General features: G+C 40.1%; 2 protein-coding genes and 1 long non-coding RNA gene across 4 annotated transcripts in view; 2 read left to right on the top strand and 1 right to left on the bottom strand.

Annotated features, from left to right (window-relative positions):
- Positions 1-739: 739 nt before the first annotated feature.
- Positions 740-16,154, top strand: LOC134557737 (receptor-interacting serine/threonine-protein kinase 2-like). The gene is made up of 13 exons (XM_063410960.1): positions 740-895; positions 1,761-1,914; positions 2,115-2,270; positions 2,408-2,556; positions 3,146-3,195; positions 4,282-4,443; positions 4,775-4,860; positions 6,347-6,415; positions 6,703-6,868; positions 7,757-7,909; positions 9,219-12,776; positions 13,696-13,806; positions 14,701-16,154. Exons 1-11 carry the CDS (start codon positions 750-752, stop codon positions 9,539-9,541), a joined length of 1,614 nt encoding a protein of 537 aa, XP_063267030.1. The 5' UTR covers positions 740-749; the 3' UTR covers positions 9,542-12,776; positions 13,696-13,806; positions 14,701-16,154.
- A 1,782-nt stretch (positions 16,155-17,936) lies between these two features.
- LOC134557738 (uncharacterized) lies at positions 17,937-23,111 on the bottom strand. The gene is made up of 3 exons (XR_010082161.1): positions 22,972-23,111; positions 20,894-20,942; positions 17,937-18,565 (listed from the first exon to the last, which is right to left on the bottom strand). It is a non-coding gene; the product is annotated as an uncharacterized LOC134557738 (long non-coding RNA).
- Positions 23,096-24,102, top strand: part of SLC7A6 (solute carrier family 7 member 6) — a 30,108-nt gene continuing 29,101 nt past the window's right edge. Inside the window, exon 1 of one of the 2 annotated variants that reach the window (XM_063410957.1) lies at positions 23,096-23,369. The gene's annotated coding sequence lies outside the window, so the exon portion shown is untranslated. Of the gene's footprint in view, positions 23,370-23,415; positions 23,557-24,102 lie in introns of those variants that run through there. The other variant, XM_063410958.1, reaches the window with a different exon arrangement.

Raw genomic sequence — 24,102 nt, 5'->3', positions numbered from 1 at the left:
GGTTTATGCCATATGTTATCTTACATTGCTTGTTTTCCTCTTTTACCACTCACTTTATCTCTAGTCTAATGGAGTTTCACAGATGTCATTAGAAGTGTTACTCATGTAGTAACAAGGTGATGCTCAGCAGAAGTTGTCTCTAATCCATGTGTGTTGCCATGCAAAATGTCTGAGAAGTGCAGACAGCCCTGGAGAGGTCCTGCATAGAGACTGTACTGCCCAAATTACTGGCAGCAGAATTCTGACAGCTCACAGTAGCAGGAAATTTGCCTTTTTCTTTGCTTTTGCATTCACATATGATGTATTAAAGATGATATGCAAGAACGATAAAGATGCTGACATGAGTTATTGAATAATTGCCTTTTTTATGAGAAGTGGAGAAATTATTTGCCTGACATGCAACTGTAAGAGGCTAGTTTGTTGTCTACATAATTCAGTATCGCATTAAAATCACACATTATAAGTACTGGTCTACTATTTCAAAGGCATCAGATAGAAATAATGACGAGCAATTAATTAGCACCTTGCAGCTTCAGAGGGCAAATTATGGTCCAGACACTCCTTTGCAATTAGTGCATTTTTCCTCTCTTTGTAAGGGAAGTCTGACACAGAGTGGTGAAAGGAAGGCTGCTGGATATGATATTTGGGAAGGGGTGGTGCAGCTTCACTGTGCCTTGGTAATTGTGACAAAAAAAACTCTAAGAATTTTTTTTTCTGCCACATTTTTTCCCCAAGCCAGCCATCAAGAAATGGCCAATCCATTACCTGTGGTAGCCCAGGAAGATTTGGAAAGCTTTACCTTGATCAGGACTGGCTCAGGCTTTGCACTCAAAGCCTTTCATATTTCCTGGAACACTCCCATCTCTGTGAAGCTGCTGACCAGCCAGGATGACAGGTATGGGTCTTATCTGCCAACCAACCATGCAGGAGGGCAGCACAGACCTGCAGTGCTGGCACCAGAACAAATTGTGGCATATCCAGGATCACCTGATCCCTAAGAACATCTCCATTCCTAGAAATCCTGACCAGCCAAGAGGCAACTTCCAGGCAATTTTACTGAGAAACAAGCTCTGTGGGTTTTTTTACAATTTTTTATAAAGTAGAGCTTAATCCTGAAGTCAATAATTATTCTACTATAATAGTGTCTACAAACCTGGGTCAGTAGTACCAGCATGCTAAGGTGTTACTTTTCTAGAGGTCCCTGAAGAGACCTCCATTGAATTTAATCTAAACCAGCATGAATTTAATCTAAACCAGCATGATGAGAGCAGGGGAAATGGGAGGAGGGAAGGTAATGGCCAGGGTTACACAGCAGTGAGATGTGCATGGAAAGCATGGAAACACATAATTTCCTTGCAAATGGGGATGTCACAGATAGCACAAAAATACAAGTTATTTGGAACAGTAAAGGTAAATATTTGCTTTATTAATCTAGCATTTCATATGCTCCAGCTTTTTCCTGCATTCACACTTCAATCCTGCTTCAAACTGTGCTCTTATGTTCATATTAAAGCATCCAGAGGCCTTTCATTTTACGTTAAAAAAACTAAACTTACCTTAAACCAGAAAAATACACTACACTACAACTGCTTCATGTTCTTAAAATTGTTTGGAAAATTATATGACATTGGATTTATTGGTAAAATAATACTAGCTTGTGCTCAACCATATGGTTCTCTCTCATTTCCATATCCTACATTCTCATCTCCTGCTGAAGTTGCCTTCAGTCTAACCTGCCTCTGACTTGGTTATTTTTACAGAGAGTGGAAGTTGCTGCTTCAGGACATAGCAAGTGTCAGACACTACGAGTCTGAACGTCTCCTGCCTTTCCTTGGGATTTACCAGTACCATGGACTTGTGGGGATAGTGACTGAATGGATGAACAATGGATCCCTCCACTCCCTCATCCATGAGGTAGATAAAAGATGTCATCTTTGAGGTGATAAAATTAATTACGAGATCAAAGAACAATCAGCATGTAAATTATGGACAGTAGTCACAATCTGTTCTTCAGTTTTGCATTGTGCTTCCATATTTTGTTCTGTTTGTTGTCAAATGAAAATGGGAACAGTAACAACTTCACTGTACCAAACCCTGTATTTTGTGTTACTTAGCATCAACTGTACCCAGAGCTTCCCTCTCCCTTACTCATAAGGATCCTGTCAGATGTGGCTGAAGGGCTGCATCACCTTCACAGCCTTGAACCTGCTCTCTGCCACTGCAGCCTGAAACCTTCCAATGTCATTTTGGATGTGCAGTACAGAGCCAAGGTAGGAGCTTCTGCTTTTAGTCCATTAATGTAAAATCCAGTGATTGTCCTAATGTTGCATATATTGATCTTACTAGTCAACATTTGATGCCAAGGCTTGTTATGTTACTAAAATGACTTTGGCTTGCATTTCTGTAGATATCAGAGTATGGCCTTACCAACTGGAGGAAACAGAAACTGAGGTCAGACCTGCAGAACTGCCATCAGAGAAACTGCCAGGATTTAGTGTATCTTCCTCCTGAAATACTTGAAGGAGGCTTCCCTTCCCAGGAAGGTGATATTTACAGGTGAATGGAGTTTTTAAGAGCTCATCATACCTAGCTCATGCTGCACTCTACAATGCTGCCAGAACACTTATCTTCAAAGACATTACAGTAAAAATGCCAGACATACATAATGCAGTGGGATAATATGGCACATGAGGCCAATTACAGCAGTGAATGAAATTTATAAATTCCCATATTTGGTGAATAAGATACCAAGATTAAGAACTGTTCTCAAAGTCAGTCATACAAATGTTTTCATCTAGCAGCCTCCTCTTTTCTCCCTCTCATTTTGAAGCTTGATCTTTTTATTAAACCAGTGTATTTTATAGCATCTGAGTTGTGGTTATATATATAGAGCTATGGTCCCACGGCAATTATTCCTATGATGTTGGAAAAGGAGGAAGGTATTTGGAGCCCCATCAAATTTTGTTGAAGATAATAGAAACCTAGTGCATAAAAATCAAATTTTTGTAGATTATTTGATATGCTTGTCTTGAATAACTCCTTTCTCTTAAAGCAATAAATTGCTTTTGAGACTGAGGATGTAGACACAGATTGCAAACTAATGAATGATCTTTCACTGTTTTGTTGGTTTTTGGGTTTCTTTCAGTTTTGGAATCCTGTGTTGGGAGACCCTCAGCAGACAGAAACCTTTTGAAGGTATTTATTGTTCAAGTCAGACTTCGTGCTGTCCACATCTTGTCCACAAATTCCTATATTGTAGTGAAATTATGATACAAACACCATCTTTTCAGATGTCTCTTTGCCTTCTCTTACTTTTACAGCACAAAGCTCCACATTAGAGGACATAAATATTACAATTCCTCACCAAATCCTAAATGTTTCCAAAGAAGCTGCTCTTCCTGAATGGAACAGGCAGCTTCTTCCTCCACTATTATCAACCTGTGCTTGCTGAAGCACTGTCACTGAGTTGGGTTTTCCATGTACCTTCAGTGAGAAGGAATATCACTTCATATTTGTCAGCTGGAATTTTAAAATCAGTGACAAGTAGCTAATTGAATGAGCAGAATACTCATTTTTACAGCTATGAGTTGGATACCAATCCAGAAATGTCAGTTCAGGATGAATCATCTTAAGGAAGCAGGGAATCTTACTTTCTTAGACGAAAGTGTGAGCAGTTTCAGAGAACTTAGTTTGCAAAGCATGGTATAATAATTGTCACTGCCTAGGAATGATCTTTCATGGAAGTGGAGATCAGTAAAGGCTTCTTTGCTATGGACTTCATTCTGCATGGCAAAACTGATTGAAAGACTCCTGTATTTTACAGACTGAGGACCTTCAAAAACTACTGCATGGAATGATGTCTAAATGCCCATACAGTTTATGGCTGCCATCTTGAGGCTGCTCAAAGTAGATTATTTTTTTTTTTTACAATTCTTTTGTTCTGTTCTTGTAGTGCAGGTGTAAGGCTTTATATAAAACTCTACTTAAAATAATAATATGTATTATTTATCTGAGGTATCTGTGCATGCAGTTTACAATACAAGTTCACATAACCATTTGTGACTCAGTATTGGACAGAGTTCTTCAGCCTGAAAGGTTCTGTTGCAATAAGCAGCTATAGCTATTACTAAAAGCTACCATATCGACTTACAAGGGCATTAATATATTTTTCATTTTAAAAAAGCAGTCTTTGTTTTAAAATACACAATATGACTTACATTGGATGTAATTTTAAGAGGTCTTTAATCTTTTTTGGCAGTGACATTTTCTTTTAAATTGTAGGTCAAACAACCCTCCTTGATGTTTTGAGAGGAATCTGCAGCAGTTTGCGGCCGGGCCTTTCAGAAAAGTTCATACCAAGCAATTTGCCTGAGAGGAATAGATTATTGCACCTCATTGCTCTGTGCTGGCATCAAGAACCAGATTATAGACCACACTCTGCAGGTAACATTCGGGATTTCTTTCTGTGCAAGATTTGTAATGGAGGCAGTCCTTATGGGAACATTGCTGAACAACTGAAGTCTTTAGATCATTGGACTACCTTTGATGCTTCCTCTGACTGAAGCTTCCTACCAGAAATTGACTTGTCTCCAAAATTTTGTTAACTATAAAATAAAGCATGTTGTGGAAGTATTGTATTGAACTAATTTCATCCTCTATTTCATCCAATTTCTCAATATAATAGTAAAGTTAGCTGCAATATAATGATAATGCCTAAATATATACATGCTTTCCTATACTATGTGGTATTTAAAATGATTTATTACCCCTGCAGAATGTGTACACCTTCTAAATGGAGTTTTAACTAGTATAAATAAGGAAGAAATTTCTGCAGCAATCTACAATTTGATGGATGCAAAGGTCAGTGCAAAATTTCTTGTTCTCCTACAACAACATTACTGGATTCATTCAATTGCAATCTTTCTGACCCAAAACCAGTGAAGGTTTTGTCTTGATTGTTTTACTGGTCATGCCAGAGAGCTGGAGAGTACCCTTTGGCACTTCAGGTTCATTCAGAAATTGTAGAATGTATATTGTGAGGTTCTCTAGAAAATTAGTTAATTGCTACATGCTATTTTAAAAATATGACAGCTTTGTTCTAGTCACCACCTGGAGTCAGACTGGCAAACTCACGTGAGTGAGAACAAACATCAGCTCAAGTACTGCAGATTAGGGCTAGAACCAAGGACAGGTTTTTGTATGTACTGGTTAGAAACCATTTAGTTCAAAACTGGAACAGCGTTTGTACCTGTGGTAGCAATACCAGTAACAGCACTCCTCTGTACCCTTGAGTGCTTCTAAACTGCCAGGCTTTCAGGCAAAGACCCTGCTCACCCCAGGGCCTCAGGGGCTCTAATACCACAGGAGGGGATGGGGAACGGGGGATAGAGCTAACTCCGTATCTGCTTACACTGCCAGGGGAAATCTGGCACAAATGGGACTGCCACAAACATAGCAACATCCTGGCTAGCTAACCCAGGCACCAGGGAAAACAATGACACACGTGTTTGCCCCTTGGACAAGGACTCTGACTCTAGCTGGAGTTACACAACCCATGGTTGGTGTTGCTGGTTTCATTACTGTGTGTTGTGTATGTTGGTGCATGCTGCACTATTTCTATGTGTTGCAATCACATTCTGGGCTTATAGAACAGCCTTTATCAATGTTTTAATAGGTGGCATAGTTAGAGTCAAAGTAATTTTTACTGCTGTTGAAGTTTATTTAAGATTGTACTGCCAAATATTCCATAATTTAATGCTTTGATCTCCCTTGAGCAAAGTTTATTTTTTGTTAGATTGTGAAGATTTATTAATGAGCATTATTTATTGTTCAAACAACTGAACTGATAAGTCAAAAATATTCTGAAAATGATGCTGAAGTTTCTGGAAATTGATTCACAACTGTTGAAATATAAAATCTAAAAAATAATTTAACAAATCTGCTGTGGATGTATAAACTGGAAAAAAAGTTACAAGTATTGACACATCCTTACTGCAGACAGTTTGGCACACTGAACACAGGGTGGCCATGCTGTTTGGCTACTTAAAGGCATTTTCTAGCTTGCCCAATCTCTCTCAATACAAGCTTATTTTCACCTTCCCCTGCATGATTCAACCCTGGGTCTTAATATAAAATTGAAACACTGGAAAGAGTAACAGGGCAGAACTTTGTCAGATTCTATGCCCTTTTGCTGTGTGCAGCTCACTGTCACTATATATGAGTGTAACTTACAGTATAATATATTGCCAGAATAAGTTATGTTAGTATAAACTGTAGCTCGTGGCAGCTGTGAATGGAACAAACCAAGTCTACACTTCCTGCAGTTACTGTGGTTTCCTTCTTCCAGGAGAGAGCACTTAATGCAAGCAAAGGCTCAGAGAGGTACACACTGCAGAGAGGCACGCGCAACTCACAGGTGAGCTCGTGGCACAGGAGCCTTCAGAATACTGCATCAGCTGCTTGTTTCTGCTGCCAGCCCTGACACTGTACAGTGCAAACACTTGGGCAAAACACTCCTAACCAGGAGAACTCCACCCAACAAAACCCTCTGTTTTACCTTGTTCCAAGCAGCTCACTCTGACCTTGCTCTTGCAAAAACAACTTCCTTGTCTCAAGGTTTGTTTTGAACCTCTCCTGTTTAGAAAAGGTTTTGGAACACAAGTTTCCAAGAAGATAACTCTGCTCTATTTTGGTCTCTTTCAGATCATCTGTCCAGAAAAAGACAACCCCTTAATCAGCAAGAAAATTTCTCTTGTAGTGCCAAGCTTGTCAACTGTTCTACTTGATAGCAGTGCAAATACAGCAGGAGGATATAATATTGAGATGGGTGTGTCAAATACTACCCCACAGAATGCAACGGACACAAAAGGTCACTGTCTTGAATTATATTCAGCTCCAGCTGTTATAAGAAAATGACAAATATTATTAGTTGTTCCATATAGAAGTGTAATTTTTCATGTAAAATTGTCACTTCTCAGAGTAAAGCTGTGCTCTCTGCTGATACCATCTGAAGCATGAGCTGACTGCAGGAAACCAGAGACACCACAAAGCTTTCCACTTAGATGTACAGATCAAACAACAACAACAAAATTTTACTTTTTTTTTTTTTTTTTTTTTTTTTTTAGAACACTCAGCTATAAATGTAGAGCTGCTTTTCTCTCACACATCAGATATTACCTGTTGCTTTTGAGAGAACAAGTCCCTTCTGGGAATCACGCTGCTTTGTGCCACCAGGAATAACTGCTTTTTTTGTAATCTGCTAAGAAAGGGAGATATGTTTTAAAAAGGCAATGTTGCCAGGAATGTATGAATAATTCCTCATAATCACTGTTCTCTACAGATAACTTTCTTTACCTTTCCAATGTGGATTTGTCCTAAGTGTTTAAATTTGTGTCAAGAAGAGATTGCCTGTGTTTCTCATGCCTTCAGGTATAAAAATTGAGACATCAGAAGTCAATTCACTTGCAGAAACATCTGTGTTTCCAAGCACTTTACTTCTGATCAATGGCCATCACACTTCTGGACAGAATAAAATGTTCCATAATTTCAGTAACAAATTCCTACAGGCAGCTTGGAAAAGTTAGATGTGTGTCATAATATATGTCAAAGTTTTCCTAGGAATAATGATGTATTCACAAGAGGCAAAGTAATCTCAAGTCAGTCTTCAGTTCCTGTCTCCTGTTGTGGTTGACATGTGTAATGTTTTCTTGTTGTTCAATTCAAAGGTCTAATCTTGCTCATCTTAAACTTTTTCTAGATCACCCAGGCTCTGAGACAAGAAAATCAAGCTCCTTTTGCACAACTCCTTCATCTGGTTCAACTACAGGCAAAGAGAGCAGTCAGCAAAACTCCCCACCACTGGTTCTTCAGCACAGACCACATCCACTGCACCTTGGACAGGCAGGGACAGGTACGGCACAGGTATTGCCACTCTGAGCTGGCAATACTCACCTTGGCCAGATCTTAGTGATTAAATTGTTTAAAACTTGGAGGAAACAGATGTTTCTAAATTTTGTGCACATTTTCAAGTATTTAGAGTAATAACTGATTCTAACTCGATACAAATGTCTATTTGTGTATAGCTGCTCCTCTGTTCTCAGAAGTTCAGGCACTGACCCCTGAGAACATTGGCTTGTTCCTTTCTTTCAGGGCCACAGTGAGGCTGAGAACAGTTCTGAAAAGACCATAAAAAAATACAAAAACCATAGTACACACTGAATGTGAAATACATTAGTTGTTTAGGTCTGGAGTATTCTTTTGCAATCATAAGCTGGTATTGCCTACCTCTGCAAAAGTAGCTATTGACTACAGAAGCAGGTGAGAGGGACCCTTCATCCCCTCACATATCTCAGGTCTTCCTGCAGAACAGAGGCAGAAAGGGTCAGCTTTTGGTTTGTGAAGACTCTTTGCCTGTGGGTGAAGCTTTGTGAAGTTTTTATGCTAACTTTTTGCAAACTGACCTACAAAAATTCTCAACCTATCTGGCTGTCCTTCTCCATGGCAATTTACTTGAGTGATGACATAATTTCTAGATAAATCAAGAGACCAGATCATCCAGGAAAAGTTCATCACAGAACTCTCCTGGCAACATTCAGAAATCAGAATGACAGACCCATGTTCTCCAAAGCAACATGGCTTTTGGAATTAATTTTCTCTTGGTGTATGGTATTTACTGTACACTAAAAACGCAAGTGTCAGCACTTGGTATTCTAATCACCTCATGAAAAGAGGCAGAACCCAAAGCTCTCAACCACTTTATCAAGAATATTACTTTTGTTACTAGTTTTGCTTTGACATATATTCATTTTCCCAGTTTCATGCTACATGTTTCAAACACTCCTCCTACCCTGAACTACCTGTTATCTGTCCTTCCACCTTCATAGGAGAAAGTTTTCTCATCTCTGTCCAGCCAAGGTGCTTTGCATAAAGTTAAATACAGATGCCAGATGAATAGGGCAAGACCTGAAAATATTCTGCCCTCACACAGTTGGAGACTCAGTGGTTTAGAAACACTTATTTGCTGTAATCTGATCTTCGTGAGTTTCAACCACGAGATTAAAATACTTCTGGACTAGTTTCAAACATAGAATGCAAACAAACTAACTCCTCCTTTCTTCCCCTACCGAGTTTATATTTCTGGTGTTAATGCTATCACCTGTTAACAACTTCTGAATGAAAAAGCCTTTGATTTATCTAATTTTGCTTTCCTTTCGCTCAAGGTCCTTGCAGCAAAGGAAACTGCTGTCAAATCCTTGCCTGCCAGAGGCAGAGCATCCTGAGCTGCATGACAGAAGGACGCCTGAACCACATCCTCGACGTGCTGCGCTCGCAGCAGGCCCTGTCCCGCGCGGATTACGAAAGCATCACCACACACCCCACAGTGACCGGCCGCGCTCGGGCACTGCTGGACACGTGCCTGTGCCTCGGGGAGAGGGCAGCACAAGCTGTGGTGACTGCACTTTCAGTGAGCAGATGCAGTCCTCTGGGACAAGTCATTCATTGCCCAGACTGTCCCTCTAAGGTTAACAGGCTGTTGTTGTGACAGACTTTTTCACAGCCTGTTGTATGCATTAAACTCTAGTAATTTGTGATGGCAAAGATTCACATTAGTGTCTCACAGTCCATTGACTAAAGGCAACTCTTCCTACAGCTCATTATTTGAGTACTGTAGTGGAAAAAGCTAACTGGATTAAAAGGTCAGGTCAACCACTGCCAACAGAAATTGCCAAGACTGGTATAACAAATTCTAATTTGGACCTCAGAGATGGGAGAAGTGCAATATGCGCCAGAGCAAACAGAGTTCAAGTGAGATGACACCTTATTTCCTTGATTTTTTTTTTTTTTAGAAGGGAGGAAAATTCATCATGACTTTTTGGAGGTCAGTATGGAAGAATGGCTGTTTATAAATAGTTCCAAATAAGGATAATGAACAACAGGATACTGGATGAGGAGAAAAAATTTACTGCCTTTCACTGCACTCATATCTGAGCCAGCTATTAGAGTGAAAGGCTTCAGAGAATCAAGAAATATTTCTTCAGTAGGGCCTTAAGTAAGACTTGGAGTTTTTATATTATGCACATAAATTACTTCATTTTCCTCGCAAATGACCATATGAAAATGTAGCAGTACTTACATCGGTATTTCAGAGATGTGGGACTTGGACTACGCATGGAAAATGGAAAAACATTAATACTTTACATCTGTGTATCTCTCTAAACATGTCTGCAGTTCAAATGTAAAAGTAAACCAGGCAGAAGAGGTGCCAAGATGATAATTTAGAAATGGTTCTGCTGAACTGTTGTCATGGTTGTACTCTAATGGGAGACAGCCTGGGAATACTGGGAGGTTTTCTGGCCTGGACTCACCCATGGTCACAGATGCTTTGGATTGTCCTGCTGCTGCTTGAACTCGTCCTCAGGTCATGGACCCTTTGATTTGAGTTCACATGGAGTTCCAGCCTGTCCAGTCCAGCAGCACAGACACATTCCTGTTATCAGAATGTTCCCAGGCACAGTCAGTAAGGTGATAAGTGCTACAGCAAGCAGTGGAAGCAACAAACCAGCCACTAACGAGCACCAGACACTTGTGTACAGAAGGCAAACAAGTCCCATGGCAAGCACAGGAGTCTGTCAACAGATAAACAGCAACAGCAGGTATAAATGTGATCCAGCACATTCCGGTCACCTCTGTTGTTACCTTGAACCCTTCAAGCCTCACACTGGACGCTGAAAAGAACATTTGTGGTTTAGCCCCAGCAGACAACTACACTGCACAACAGTAAAGTGAGAAAAGTTGTTGGTTGAGATCCAGGCCATTTAACAGGTAAAGCAAAAGCTGCACACAAGCAAAGGAAAACGAGGAATTCCACTTGCCATGGGCAGGCAGGTGTTCAGCCATCTCCAGGAAAGCAGGGCTCCATCCCACGTAATGGTTACTTAAGAAGACAAATGCCATCACTCCAGATGTCTCCCCTCTCCTTCTTCCCGAGCTGAGCTCGATGCCACGTGGCCTGGAGTGTCCCTTTGGCCAGCTGTGGTCAGCTGTCCCAGCTCGTGCTCCCCCAGCTCCCTGTGCTCCCCCAGCCTCCTCCCTGGTGGGCTGAGGAGCAGAAAGGCCTTGGCTCTGTGTGACTCTGCCCACCAATAACAAAACATCCCTGAATTGTTAATGCTGTTTTCAGTACAAATTCAAAATACAGCCCCATACTAGCTCCTATGGAGAAGATTAACTCTACCCTAGCCAAAACCAGCATAATTTGAAAGGGAAGTAATAAGATTGCTTTCTTTATAATGAAAATAATGATATAAGGTGCTGGATTTTTAAAGGCCCAGTGGGGTTTCTTCAAGCTTTATGGCACCAGATTAACATGAGAACTCGTTATACCATCTACAGGTATTTCAAATGCAAACCCATGTTATTTGTTTCCCTATGTTGCTTTTGTTCTGTCTGCAGTTTCAAAGTTCTAAGTGAATTCAGTTGTTTGGCTGATCACAAATGCAGTAATGATGTGTTGTCTAGGCATACTTAAGAAATAAGAAACGTTTTACATCCAAATTTCCAGCTACCATGCTGCTGGAACCATAAACATTTTTTTGGTAACTTCATTGAACTTTGAGACTGCCTTGAATTAAAATATTGTTACAATTAAAAACAATGTCTATCAGAATGTTGAAATTAGTTTTCTTATTAAAGAAGCTAAATATTTATTTCACAGTTGAATTTTTTTTCACTTTAAAATCTACACTTTAAATGGGAAATTTCAACAGTCTGCTAAAAAAGGATGTCTTGCTTGTGAGGAAAGGAATTGCTGTCATGGTGTTTTGCCTCTTTAGAAGGCATAAGACTCTTGGTAAAACAAATAAACATTCACCTGTGGGAAATAACCTTTAAGAGAGAAAATAGCAATACTGTTGAAAGTTAGCAGCTTTCAAAATCATTCCATTTAGTTGTTCTGCTGGACACTTTATACTCCTGTGAAAGATGTGCTGGCTGGCAGGCTATGCTGAATTTTTGTCATTGTGGTTTTGACACACAAACAGTTTTGGCTCTTTTCTAGAAGCAGCTGCCTACTTGAGAATATAATCTGATGCCAAATCTAAGCCCAGTTTTAACTGTTAATAGAAGAACTGGCATCAAAACAGTGGGTGCACAAGCTGTCTGTTTTCCAGTGTGGCGTTTTTGAAGGGATGCTACACATTTGTTGAAATGAAACTGTTGTTGATATAAAAAGTTTTGCTACCAAACTGAAAACCAGTGACCTGGAACTAGTACCATTTTTTTCTCACCAAAATGACATACTCTCATAAGGTCTGTAGTGTGAGTTGTTAAAAACGTCTCATGTTGATCACTGGTATGAAATATCAAACTGCTGAAAGCTTATGGTATTTTGCTCCTGCCCAAGCTTGTTCATTAGCTAAGATTTTTATTGTCCTCACCTCTGTTTTCTGCAGTTACCTTGATATTATGAAACAAGGAAGAATAAATGGCACTGAGCAGGAGTAAAGATAAAATAATCAAACTATTCTTTAGAATCTATGGGAAGAAACAAGACTTCAATGTGAAGAACAACTGGAATTGCAGGAAGGAAATGTGAAACTTGGTTATCTCTAGAATATAGAAAGGAGAATAATAAAACCAAATCACTTCAGGACTAATCATATAAACTGATTAGTAAAACTGTTGCAGTTACTCAGAAAAGACAAAACTAGACTTAATAGACATTAAAAATGACAACCTGTACAAATTTTATGAAGCTATTTAAGTTTATTAAAGCAATGGTAAGTAGAGTAAGAAGATATTTATTTTTCTGATTTCTAATTTTCTTCTTGACACTGCTTGCAGCTATCTTTTGCTGATTTGCAAAAAGATGATTGTCCCTTGCCCTTTGTCCTAACTACACCATGCTTTTATCTGAGATGGGACAGTTTCTGCAGTGTAAGAATGTCTGCACTAGAATTTGTTTGAAGTTGATTTGTGGAAAATTAATCTGAGATACTGGAATGAAATGTTTAAGAGATTAGTCCTTCCAGTAGAGAGCAAGGCAAACAAAGCTATAAATACCACTCAAAAGTCATTACCAGTGCCTGTTAAAAACAGTTCCAGAGAACCTCAGAGGAAGGAAACAAGTGTATATTCATCAAATACTAATCTACAAAATTTCAAAAAATGCATTAATGGACTGCTAACATATACAAAAGAATTTTATACCACATAAGTAGTCTAAAATGCACAAAACCCAAAGCACTGACGAAAACATACTAAACCTCAGGGGTTCTTATTTTATTGTATCAAGTCTGAATCCTACATAACCTTGTAAAATTTTCATGCTTGCCCAGGTTTAGTCACTTGAGCATCACGTGAAGATTTGTAAGGAAGGTTTAGTGCATAAATAAATACTTGTGGGCCTGGTACATTAGAGAAGGACCCAAACATCATCAAGGCAGGCACAGAAAATTTAGACTTCTTTATTGCTATTTATTGATTTCAGAGCTATACAGCTATTAGCTATGCTCTCCTCCAGTAATACATATTGTTTCAGGATTGCTGGGGTTTTATGCCTCAGGAAATCCTGCCTTGCACTATACTCCCTTCCATTCTTTTCCTGTACACAGCCCTGCCTGGGCCCCCCTCCCTTTGCAAAATACTTTACTGGTGCTCAAAAGGCCTGAGCACAGTTTGATTTTGTTCCTTTTCTAGAGAAGCAATTCCTGCATTGCCTCCCTGGAACTACATTCCCTTAACTGAGCACATGGTTGATTTGGCAGATGGTATGTCAGCTGAGTTAGACAAAACTCCTGCATTTTGAAGGTAAGTCCACCATAAATTAAACTACCTGACAAGGTCTGAAAAGAACATATTTAATGATTTATTTGGGTTACATTAAATTCAACACAGCTGCAAGAACATATTAATTGTAAGCATTTTGCTTAACCCCAGCAAAAATGGTAGATCAGAAGCTTAGACATACTATTTCCAGCTCTTGTGCTGATATGATTTATGATTAGTATTTTATTTCCTGCCTTTATTTCTCTTTCCCAAGAATACATGCTCAGTAATATTGCAGATATCTGTAGCCTCAAACTGCCATTTTCCCTGGGCTTTAAGAATGACCTTTCTTCTTTCAGAGAAGACATGCACCAGTTAAAGAACTTCTGGACTCCTTCAACCAGGCAGTAAATGGCAGTAATTTAGAATAACAACTTAACCCTTAAAAAGTGGTAACATGCCAACACCTATTTCAAATTGGTGTACTTGAACTTTTCACAAAGCAAAAGCAATATTTATAAAGGCAGAAAGCACACCTGAATTTCACTCTTTCAGAGGCAACCTGGCTGTACTCCAGAAAGTTCTGTACAGGTAGTTCTTTCTTTAGATACCAAGAAAAAAGTGCCGTATTAGTTAATAGAATGACTACTAACATTAAATTTGTTGTCCTTTGGCCAAAAAGGGCTCAAAGCTTTTTTTCAGTTCATTACTGAAAAAAAAAATGTACCTGGTGGGGGGAAAAATGAGAAAAGTGACTAAGGAATACACCTAGAAAATGTAAAAACACAATTGTATGAGACTTTTGACCTTGTAACAGCTGCAAAATATGTTCCCCAGAGGAGAGCAGGGAACTGGAAGGAGAGCTCAGGCCAGTGCCTGCCGTGCTCACCTGTGTGTGCAGGTACCAAAAGATCCCTTGTTTGCCGTTCCCTGCAGGCAGTGCCTCAGCAGAACAGTGCTGGGCTCAAAGCATGGACTGAGAAGGACCCAGAGGGGGAGAAAGCTGATAAGCAGTGAGGAAACCTGATGTTGAGGACAAGCTGATAAAATTGTGTGTGTTTGGTCTAGCAAAGAAGAGATGAAAGGCAAATGGAAGAGTCTGGAGCACAGGCAGTGAACATGCAGTGAGGAAACAGAGTACCTGGTCTGTTCTTGTGCTTTGTTGTTCTGGACTGGCTTTCAAGCAGGGGCTTAAAAAAGATTTAAAGGCCATCATGAAGACAAGCTCCTTCCCCATACCCAGAGAAATTAGCAATATTCATGGAACTTTCTTTTACCTGACCAAGAGTTCTTTAGTTAACAAAATTCATGCAAACAATAGCGATTTACTAAGCCTTTTCCCTCAGCCTGATCAGTTTATTTATGCAAGCTACAAACATTTGAAGTGATTCAAGGGAAAAAATTTAAGTGTTTTTGCTTGGAGCTACATAACATAAATATTTATAAGTGCTCTGTAACTCAATCACCATTTATTCCACTAACACCTACCTGTGAAGTCATGGGCCTGTTAGCAAGTTAGCTGTTGGGACAATGGAATGGAGATAAGAATTAAAGAGCCCTGGAGATATTTCCACCCTTTACAGTGTTGCTATGAATTCTTAAAAGGAAAAGAGGCTCTCCTACATTTTTGTTTCTCAGCAGATCATGGCTGGTCATCTTCTCTCAAATACAATGAAAATGTTCCATTTTTATTAAAATGCAATCTTTACCAAACAAGATTTCTGTCAGTCCATTAAATGTTCGCTGAGAGAGCTACTTCACATTAATGTATTTTCTTCCCTCTTTTCACACGAAACCACAGGAACATTAAAAAAGAACCCCTTATGATACACAATGTTAAAATGCAACCGAATAACAACAACAACAAAAAAAGTTGTTACTTGTGCTGAACGAGTATGACCTCACCCAGAAATCTGATTGTTTTTTGGATAGACTGCATGTCTCAGACAGGTTTTATTAAACACTGTATGAGACAAAGATTTACAGCCAAAGAAATATTTCATCAGGGAGGCTTTCTGCAAAACAAGACATTGCTCTCCTCCCTTCTGCTCTGACTCCTGCAGAGCTGGTTCAAATGCAGTCTGGCAACTCTGGCTATAACCTTTTCCCTCCCTGCAATCGATCATATGCTGCGATTCAAACCTGCAGATTTATTTGTTTACAGAAAACTCTCACTTATGCAGACAATTCATGAAATGTACAAGAGAGGAGAGATTTGGATGCTGTTCTATATTATGTCTTTCAAAACTAAAATTACATTTTATTTTCTGTAAGATATATAATAGCATTTTAACTCCTCAGCTGTTGCATTTTGATGTGTTTAGCAAGAATGTTTTCCTGTATTCCATTTACTAACATATCAATATAGGAAATTAGTTAATTCCTAAACTCAGAGAAGCATTTAGGTTAAAAGACCTTTAAGATCTTTGAGTCTAACTATAAACCTAACACTGCCAAGTCCACTGGATTCTTAGCTGGTCTGAGACTATTTATTTTGGTTTAAATCTTATGGTAGCTGTCAGCTTCTTCACCCAAATTAGACCCCATCAGTGAAAGCTGTCATTTCTTGTTCAGTGTTCTCTATGTCCATCTTCAGTAGCAACAGGAGTAGCTGGCGTGTGGCCAGGCCTCTCTTGCTTGCAACAGTGACAATTAACAGTTACAATTAACAGTACCAGTTACTGTGCACACACAGCTGCAGAGGGAAAGGTGCACTCCAGATTTGAGACTTCAAAACATGCTTGGGCATGTCGACAGGATTTTTCTTGTTTGTTTTTACAGCTGGCTAATTTAATCTTGGACAAAGAAAGCCTTTTTAAGGAACAAAATAAAAGGCAATTATCAGGATTTCACAGCTGTAATTTTACTGCATGCTTATTATAATTACGCTTATTTTTATATACTGTATATTTACATTGTATTTAACTCCAACAGTATGCAATGTAGCTGCCTCCTGATTGCTGCAGTACAACCACCCAATCTAAATCTTTGGGGTTTGTTTTAATGACACAACCTCATGGTTTATCTACAATGTATGTCACTCTAGCATAGAATAATCCAGTTTCCCCAATGATACAGCACTTCAGTAATAAAATTTGTCCTTTGTAGTAAGGACAAATAGAGAGTGGTTCATGTAGTGTGCCACTGAGAAACCTACATGACCAAGGGACTGATGTGTGGGGTGAGGACACTTGCAGGACTCCAATCATAATGTTTGTTGCATGAGATGACACTGATGGCCCATCTTAACAAAAAACTGGGCCATCTGCTATAGTTTCAACATAAGCTGAGGCCTTCCACAGTTTCCCATAGTAGTGACACTGAGGTAAAAATAACTCCCTGACCTCCAGAGTGTAATATGACACACGAGGTTTAGTTTCCTTTATCCTCCTGCCTAAGCTCTAACACCAAAGCCCAAGTGTTTGTTCTCACTTCACTTAGTCTTCCAGACCCATGTAAGAGTAAAGACAACAATGTCACCAATGTCACCAATAAATGATCATGTGTCATTAAATCAATGTTACTGGTATTCAGAATGTTCACAGCCTGTGGGATTTCAACCAAGAAAATGTAGTACTAAAAACCTAGCAGTAAACTTCAACAAAAATAAACACTTTGTTCTGGAACTAAAGTATACCCGTAAATGACTGAAGCACAGCCTTCAGTGTTTTCAAAGGTTTGATTTATGGCACTTAACAGTATGTGACTGGGAAGCTGAAAAAGCTTTTCATAGTTCTGGGGATCTTGCATAACTTGGGAAACTCTTGGTAGCTCTTAATTAGTCCACTACAATTTGCTCTGTGGGACACTGTACACACCAAGTACTCAAAAGCCAAGTGGGGAGCAAAGGAACAAAGTGCAAAACACTCACAAATAGCCTGCTGAGAAATCATTTCTGAAAAGTTAGCAAAGTCAACCATCATTTTAATTTTAGGGCTGGATGCCTTCTAATAATAGCAAAAAATGGATTTGAAATTGGAACAACTATGCTGGCAGACAAAAGACTAAACCCATTAATAGGGCTATCCTATTTACTGCAAAGGCAAACAGACTGGAAATAAATCCCTACTCTTAAAGACTCTTTTAGCATTAAGATATTTTACATCTCAATTCTTAAGGTGTACTTTTACATAGTGAGACACCTGGAAAACCTTCCTCATGGAACGTATACTGTAAAGTATTGTGTTACCGTAAGTTCTCTAAATAAAATCATAGAGAACTTTTATTAAAGGCCCAAGAGTTTCATGGTAATCCAGTAATTAAGAGAAAAGTAACAGGAGTGCACTAAAAGCAGAAATGGAAGGGTGGGATCAGCTCTACTGGGGTTGCACTGTAACATGCTGCATTCAAAGTAGCTCTGCTAAGGAACATCTGGTTGTATTTAAATGCCAAAGTTTGGACTCAGCATGATAACACAAACAAAATGATGACATTGGCTTCAGCCTCTAGTAACCAGCTGCTTGCAAACAGTGTGTCAGTGCAACTACTGCTGAGTGTGATCAGAATCTTCTCAGCTGCCATACTCCTGCTTTTAACAAGAGAGACAGAGGCACCACAAGTATATCAACAAAGGACTGGCAATAATATAGAGGAGTCTGTAACAGAAAGAAACTTTACTGTTTTGAAGAAAGTCTGAGAAGTTGTATTAGAAGGCCAGAGTTACTTAAGATGAAAGAACAACCCAACCCAAAACTGTCTCATGCAGAAGAAATTTATTTAAGTGCTGTTGAACTGGATTGCAAACATTATAACCAAGGACTTCATATTCTTCAATCATAGTACCGACATACTAATTTAGGACCTGAAACAACAAAAAAATACTTATCCTTAAGATGCTATTTTTTACAGCTACAAATCCTCTTTAGTTTGTTTTTATACATAATCACTTTTAATAGCCTTCAAAATAGACATGGACAAAGAGCATTATCTTTAAAAATCCTTGCAGTGTTTTAAGACTTGTGAAACAATGATTCTAACTCCCTTGTTGTTTTCCAGGAAAACAAAGACTGTGATTCATTCACTCTCATTAATAAATAGCCAGATACTCATGAAGTTAATTCAACATAGATAAGACAAATTGTATAATCAAAGGGTAGGATCTCAAAGCTGAATGATTGTCTAAAACATTAAGTCAAAACATGTGTTTTAAAACAAGTATATAGACAAGGGACTATTTTTTTCAAATAAACCCCCAAAATTGACCAGGAAAACTTGATGTATTGCATATTCCCCCTGTAATAGAGAAGATTACATGAGTAAGAGAAATGTAAAATTAAAATATAAAGTTTGTGACATTGATCAAAAAAGTGATAAAAAAGTCCTAGAGACCTTTGAAGTTTACCTGAAGATGGGGATATTTTTGCTGGTGTTTCTTTGCCCTCCTGGCAAAGTTAACGTTTGAAAACTTGTCCATGTTTTAGAAGATATCTATTCTCACTTCTGCTTTGCAACATGGACAGCACTGAACAAAACCAGCTTGCAATAATGTGCAAAGATATGTGTAGGCAAGTAATAAATTTTGGTGAGAGTAAATGAGGCAGGGAAAAGAAAAAAGTATCTGAAAGGCAACAGAACCAGATAGGACAAATAAAATTAAAAGATGGGATGTCAAAACTTATTTTACAGTCTGTTTTAACAAACTTCAGTTTAGAGAAGCTAAGTTTTCCATAAAAGAAAGACTAAGTTAATCTTCAGAGTATTTAAATAACTGCAGTTGGACAAGACAGAGACACCCCACAGTTTCTGTTCCTTAAAGGGATATTTTCTACTACCTCCTCCTCTGCTCCTAGCTTACTCCACATTTGTACTTTTGTGATTATGATAGCAAAAAACAACCTTCATAAAAGTATTGTTTTCTGCCAGCTTAGTGAGCAGAATTGCCTTATACAGGGGGCTGGGCTAGTGCCAGCACCAGTCAAATGCTGAAGGCCACTGGAGTAGGAGGAGATATGCAGCTAGGAGCAGGCAAGGTAAATATAGAAGCCTAAATTTAGACCTTTTCCTTTAACTGTGTAGCACTTCGGTGCTTTAGTCACTCTCATCTGTAAGTCACAGTTACCCTGCTAAAACCACCTACCGCAGAAATTTGTATGATGGAAAGAGGAAGGTAGAAAGAAAGGACAAAGGATCAGGGAATTTGTTTTTGTAAACAAAGTCACTCAGCTTTAACCAAAGAAAAGAAACAGGTGCACTCACATTTATTTTTGAACTGATTGTGTTTCCTGAAATACATGGTTGATACTGTGTTTGTTGTTTGAAACAATTAAGGTTGAAAAACTACCAAAAAATAATCTCTGCTTTTAAGTACTTATAAAAATTGTTATTTGCTGGTATTTGGCTAAACTCCGAGACTTACTGTACTGAATAATTTCATGACCCCTGTGAATAACTCGTGTGTCCACAGAATGTACAATTCAAAATGAACATCAAAGTGTTCAGGACTCACTCTGCATGGTAGAATTTCAAAAGGCACCAGGATAAACCATCAAACACCTGGCTGGAAGCAATATTTCCATTGCAAGTTCCAAGCTGCAATGAGTACTACTTCTATTTACACAGCACCCCTTCAGTGCTGACCCTTAAGGAGCTCAGTGCACGCTCATTCTTCCATTAATTAAGTACATGAGCAACACATTCCTGGGGGACTTATGCTGTAAGGATATGCTTAAACTCACCAGAATGAACTTGTGAACAACTACAAAGCTTGTATAAGATGTATAAAGTTCCATATTCACTTAGATTTAATAGCAATTTTTACCTTGGTTTTGTCATGTTCTAAAACCATTTAATGAATATCATATGGATTTGGTTTCCTGTAATCTGATGCTATTTCAATTTGGTTTGTTTACAGGTATTTAATTGGTTTATTCTTCATGCTTTTTTAGTTGAACTACATTTTCTAAGATGTATCTAAGAGGCAATATTAGTCAGAGACAAAAAAGCAGATAGGGCAAAACTCACAGACTAAACCAAAACTCAGTCTGACTTTGTTCTCATTAGCTAAAGGAGATAAGATCTTAAGTGATTAAATTAGTATCAGATAAGACCCTAGTGGAAATGAAATCTTTTTTAGCTGTTTTTTGTCTGCTAGCACTTCGAGAATACACACTCCTGTATAAACATAACTTACCAGTGGCCATTTATGGAGCATCAGGGAAGAGCCATCCAATTTATGTAATCTGTAACAAGAGAAGAAATAAGAGTCCAGACTTACATTTTGCTTCCACAGTAAAATGGAAAAAGTTATTTATAAAATATAATTATCAAAATGGACAAAAATATCTATCTGGATGATTAATTATGCTGAGGTTTGCTTCTGCTCACTTGCAAACATTTCAGAAGCCTTGTCTAGCCTTATGATGGTGTCCTAACTTGGATCTATCATGCCAACCTCTACAGTGTTCTAAGTTGTCATAATTCAGAAGGTGAACTTCTATTTTGAAACCCCCAAATGGGCACTTTCTCTAATAAATATTTTTCAAAGTTCTAAAGTAAGATGTCATTCTCTATTCTTCCAGTATATGCCTAATAATTTGTTTCCTACGTCTTGTCAGTTCTTATCAATTTCGTGTTCATAAAGAATAATTACTTGCTTACATTTTATGAGCTAATTTTTTGAGGAGTGAATTCTGTTTTCAGTAGATTCAATCACAGGAGAGTTTAAAAGGCAGTCTAGCAACAACTGAAGTCAGCTGCATCTTTTACACTCAATCCACTTTTTGATTAATGTGCAAGACAACAGTTGCAAATACCCATCTACCTGAAAATCCTACAGAACACAGAGGACTGGCACATTTGTAGAATGGCTAAACACTATTATCATTACTGCTTTCTGGTTCACATTATTTTTGTAACAACCATCGATTTCATATTGTAAGAATTTGATTTTATTCTGGGGATGACATCTATGTTTTTATCTTCTGTCAGTGCTGTGTAAGTGGCTTAAAAACAATGAAGTCACCTATCAGGGCTGTTAAGCTCCCAGAAGGCAGCAGGCTGATTTTGTTTGGTGCTTTGCAACACTGCCAGTAGCTTTAGCAGGTAATAGATTTAGCATAGTTTGTGTTTGACAAAAGCCAAACAAAGAGTTGAGATAAACATAATTTAGGAGCTGAGATGATCAGGCTTCTGCAAATCACAGTTTGTTTTGCTATGGTACTTTATAGTTTAGAAATAAAGACTAATGTAATCATCTTCTTTATGTGCACTTAAAAAGCCAGCTTTTAACAACAACAACAAAAACTTTCTTAATTTATTTTTATCCAAACACAATGTAATGAATATCTGGAGATACAGATGAGCGCAGCAGTTGCTTAGTAGCCCGATAGTCTCTGTGACAACAAAGGAAAACAACCTTTAAGAGAGGAAGCAGAATGGGAATCAGAAAAGTAAGCCTTGTGGCAATAGAATTGGACTCCACTGTTCCATTTACCAGCACATTTGTGGGTATTACAGTGCATAGTTTGCCTCTCCCTCTTCTTTTGCAGCCTTATAATTTTTATTTGCCCCTAAGACTTTTACCCTATTGAAAAACTTTGCCTCTGACTTATCCGTGTCAGAGGGTAGATAATAACTGTGGACCAGAGAAGGGAGGAGTAATTAAATTTTAGAGTGTCCTGTCTCCTGAGCCCTGTTGTCATTCCAGGCACTGACCATCCCTTTACCTCGCAGGGAGCAGCAAAAAGACAATAAAAGAACATTAAGAGGGGGCTGCGGCCTGGGGTTCAGGGGTTTAGACAGGGTAAAACTATTAATCTTCTAGAGGAAGACAAGAAAGCTTTCATTATACTCCAGATGTATCTGCTGAATGGCCAGTAACTTACTATTGTACTCAGGCACCACGGGGCACTTTTAATCACGATTCTGGGAAGTTCATGACATGTATTTTAACGGAGCCAAATTTTGGGTGTAGCTGTGCCCCTCTTGGAGGCTGGAACACACCACCGGAACAGTTCTATTTTCATTTCCACATCCACTGTGAGTGGCGCATAGGACCTATGCAGTAGAAACCCAAAATATCACCAGATTTTGAGGTTTCCACCCCCTCAGGCCCCTCAGTCTCGACCCCGAGGGCCTTTCAGGTGTGACTCATGTGACTTTGTGCGGCGTCCCCGGGGCTTCACCAGAGCTCCGTGTCCCCGCGGCCCTCAGGGAGCGCGGGGTGAGGGCAGGGCCCCGGCCCGCGGGGCAAAGCCGCCTTTCCCGTACCGTCCGCGCTAAGGCTCCTCTCCATCCTGCCCCCGCGGGAAAGGGGGCTGGTCCCCGGCTCCGCCTGTGGCGGGGGAGGCGCTCGAGGCTCTCCTCACCCACCGATACCGGAGGGGTCGACGCGAATTCCGCGGGGCACGGGGGAGCTCCGGCCCTGCGAACACCTCCCTGCGCACCCGGAGGGCCCCCCGCAACCCCTGCAGAGCTGCGGGGCTCCTTGCGGCTACGCCCTCGGAGCGATCGGGCGGGAAATAGTGGATCTCTGGCGGAGAGGGGCGAGGAGGCGGAGACGGAGGCGGCGGGGCCGGCGCGGCGGAGGGGCGGGGTGGAGGCGCCGCCATCGCGTGTCGGGTGGCAACGGGCGGGGAGCATCCCGAGACAGCCCCGCGGGAGCGGAGGTAACGCGTTCCGGCCGGTACAGCCCCGGTGGGGTTTCCTTTCCTCCCCCGCTTTCCTTCGGCTCTCCTCACCGAGAGGGAAGGCGGGCAGGGAGCGGCCTTAGTGCAGGGGCTGCCGGCGGCAGCGCCTGCCCTGCAGAGCATCTGGGGCGGCGGCTTTGGCGACCCGGGCTGCTGGAAGTGTGCGGTAGTAGCGGGATAAATGCCGTGTGTGTTTCTATATTGTCTTAAAGGGCGCCCCGACTCAGACAGCCCCCGTCTGAGGCGGGTGCCTGCAGCTATTTCCTTCCCGGGGCTGTCCAGAAGGCTTGAAATCTATGTGAACCTCGCTTATTTTATAAGGAGAAAGAGGGTGAGCACCGCCTGTGGGGAGCGGAGCGGCCGCCGGGAGTCCCTGCACCTCCGTCCCTGGTGCGGCGGGACCGCTCAGGGCTCGGCCGGCGGTGACAGCCCCTGGGTGCTGCTTGTGGCGACTCGAGGGTGGCTTTGTGGAGCCACGTGTTCCTTCAGTGGTGGGGCAGGCCACTGAGCTGAGCTCGGCGAGACCCTCAGGCCAGCACGCCTTTGCTTGCTGCCGTTTAGTAGTGATTTTGATTGTTTTATGTGTTTTTGAAGTGAAGTGTATTAACTACAGTCTGGTCAGGTGCGGCTATAAGTGCCGCCTAAAGAGTAAACATGGGTGTAGCGTGTGCCTTTTGGTATTATTTTCCCGCCTTTTAAGAGGTTTTTGCTT

The sequence above is a fragment of the Prinia subflava genome, chromosome 13 (genome assembly GCF_021018805.1).
Source record: "Prinia subflava isolate CZ2003 ecotype Zambia chromosome 13, Cam_Psub_1.2, whole genome shotgun sequence".
NCBI lineage: Eukaryota > Metazoa > Chordata > Aves > Passeriformes > Cisticolidae > Prinia > Prinia subflava.
The sequence above is the reverse complement of the archived record's forward strand: the minus strand, read 5'-3'. Positions and strand labels throughout refer to the sequence as shown.

What these genes read in the sequence shown, in the direction of transcription:
- LOC134557737 (XM_063410960.1), top strand. Translation starts at nt 750, where the DNA reads ATGGCCAATCCATTACCTGTGGTAGCCCAGGAAGATTTGGAAAGCTTT. An exon ending in TCCACTCCCTCATCCATGAG is followed by an intron (nt 1,915 to 2,114) that starts GTAGATAAAAGA and finishes TGTGTTACTTAG; the next exon opens with CATCAACTGTACCCAGAGCT. An exon ending in TTATAGACCACACTCTGCAG is followed by an intron (nt 4,444 to 4,774) that starts GTAACATTCGGG and finishes TTACCCCTGCAG; the next exon opens with AATGTGTACACCTTCTAAAT.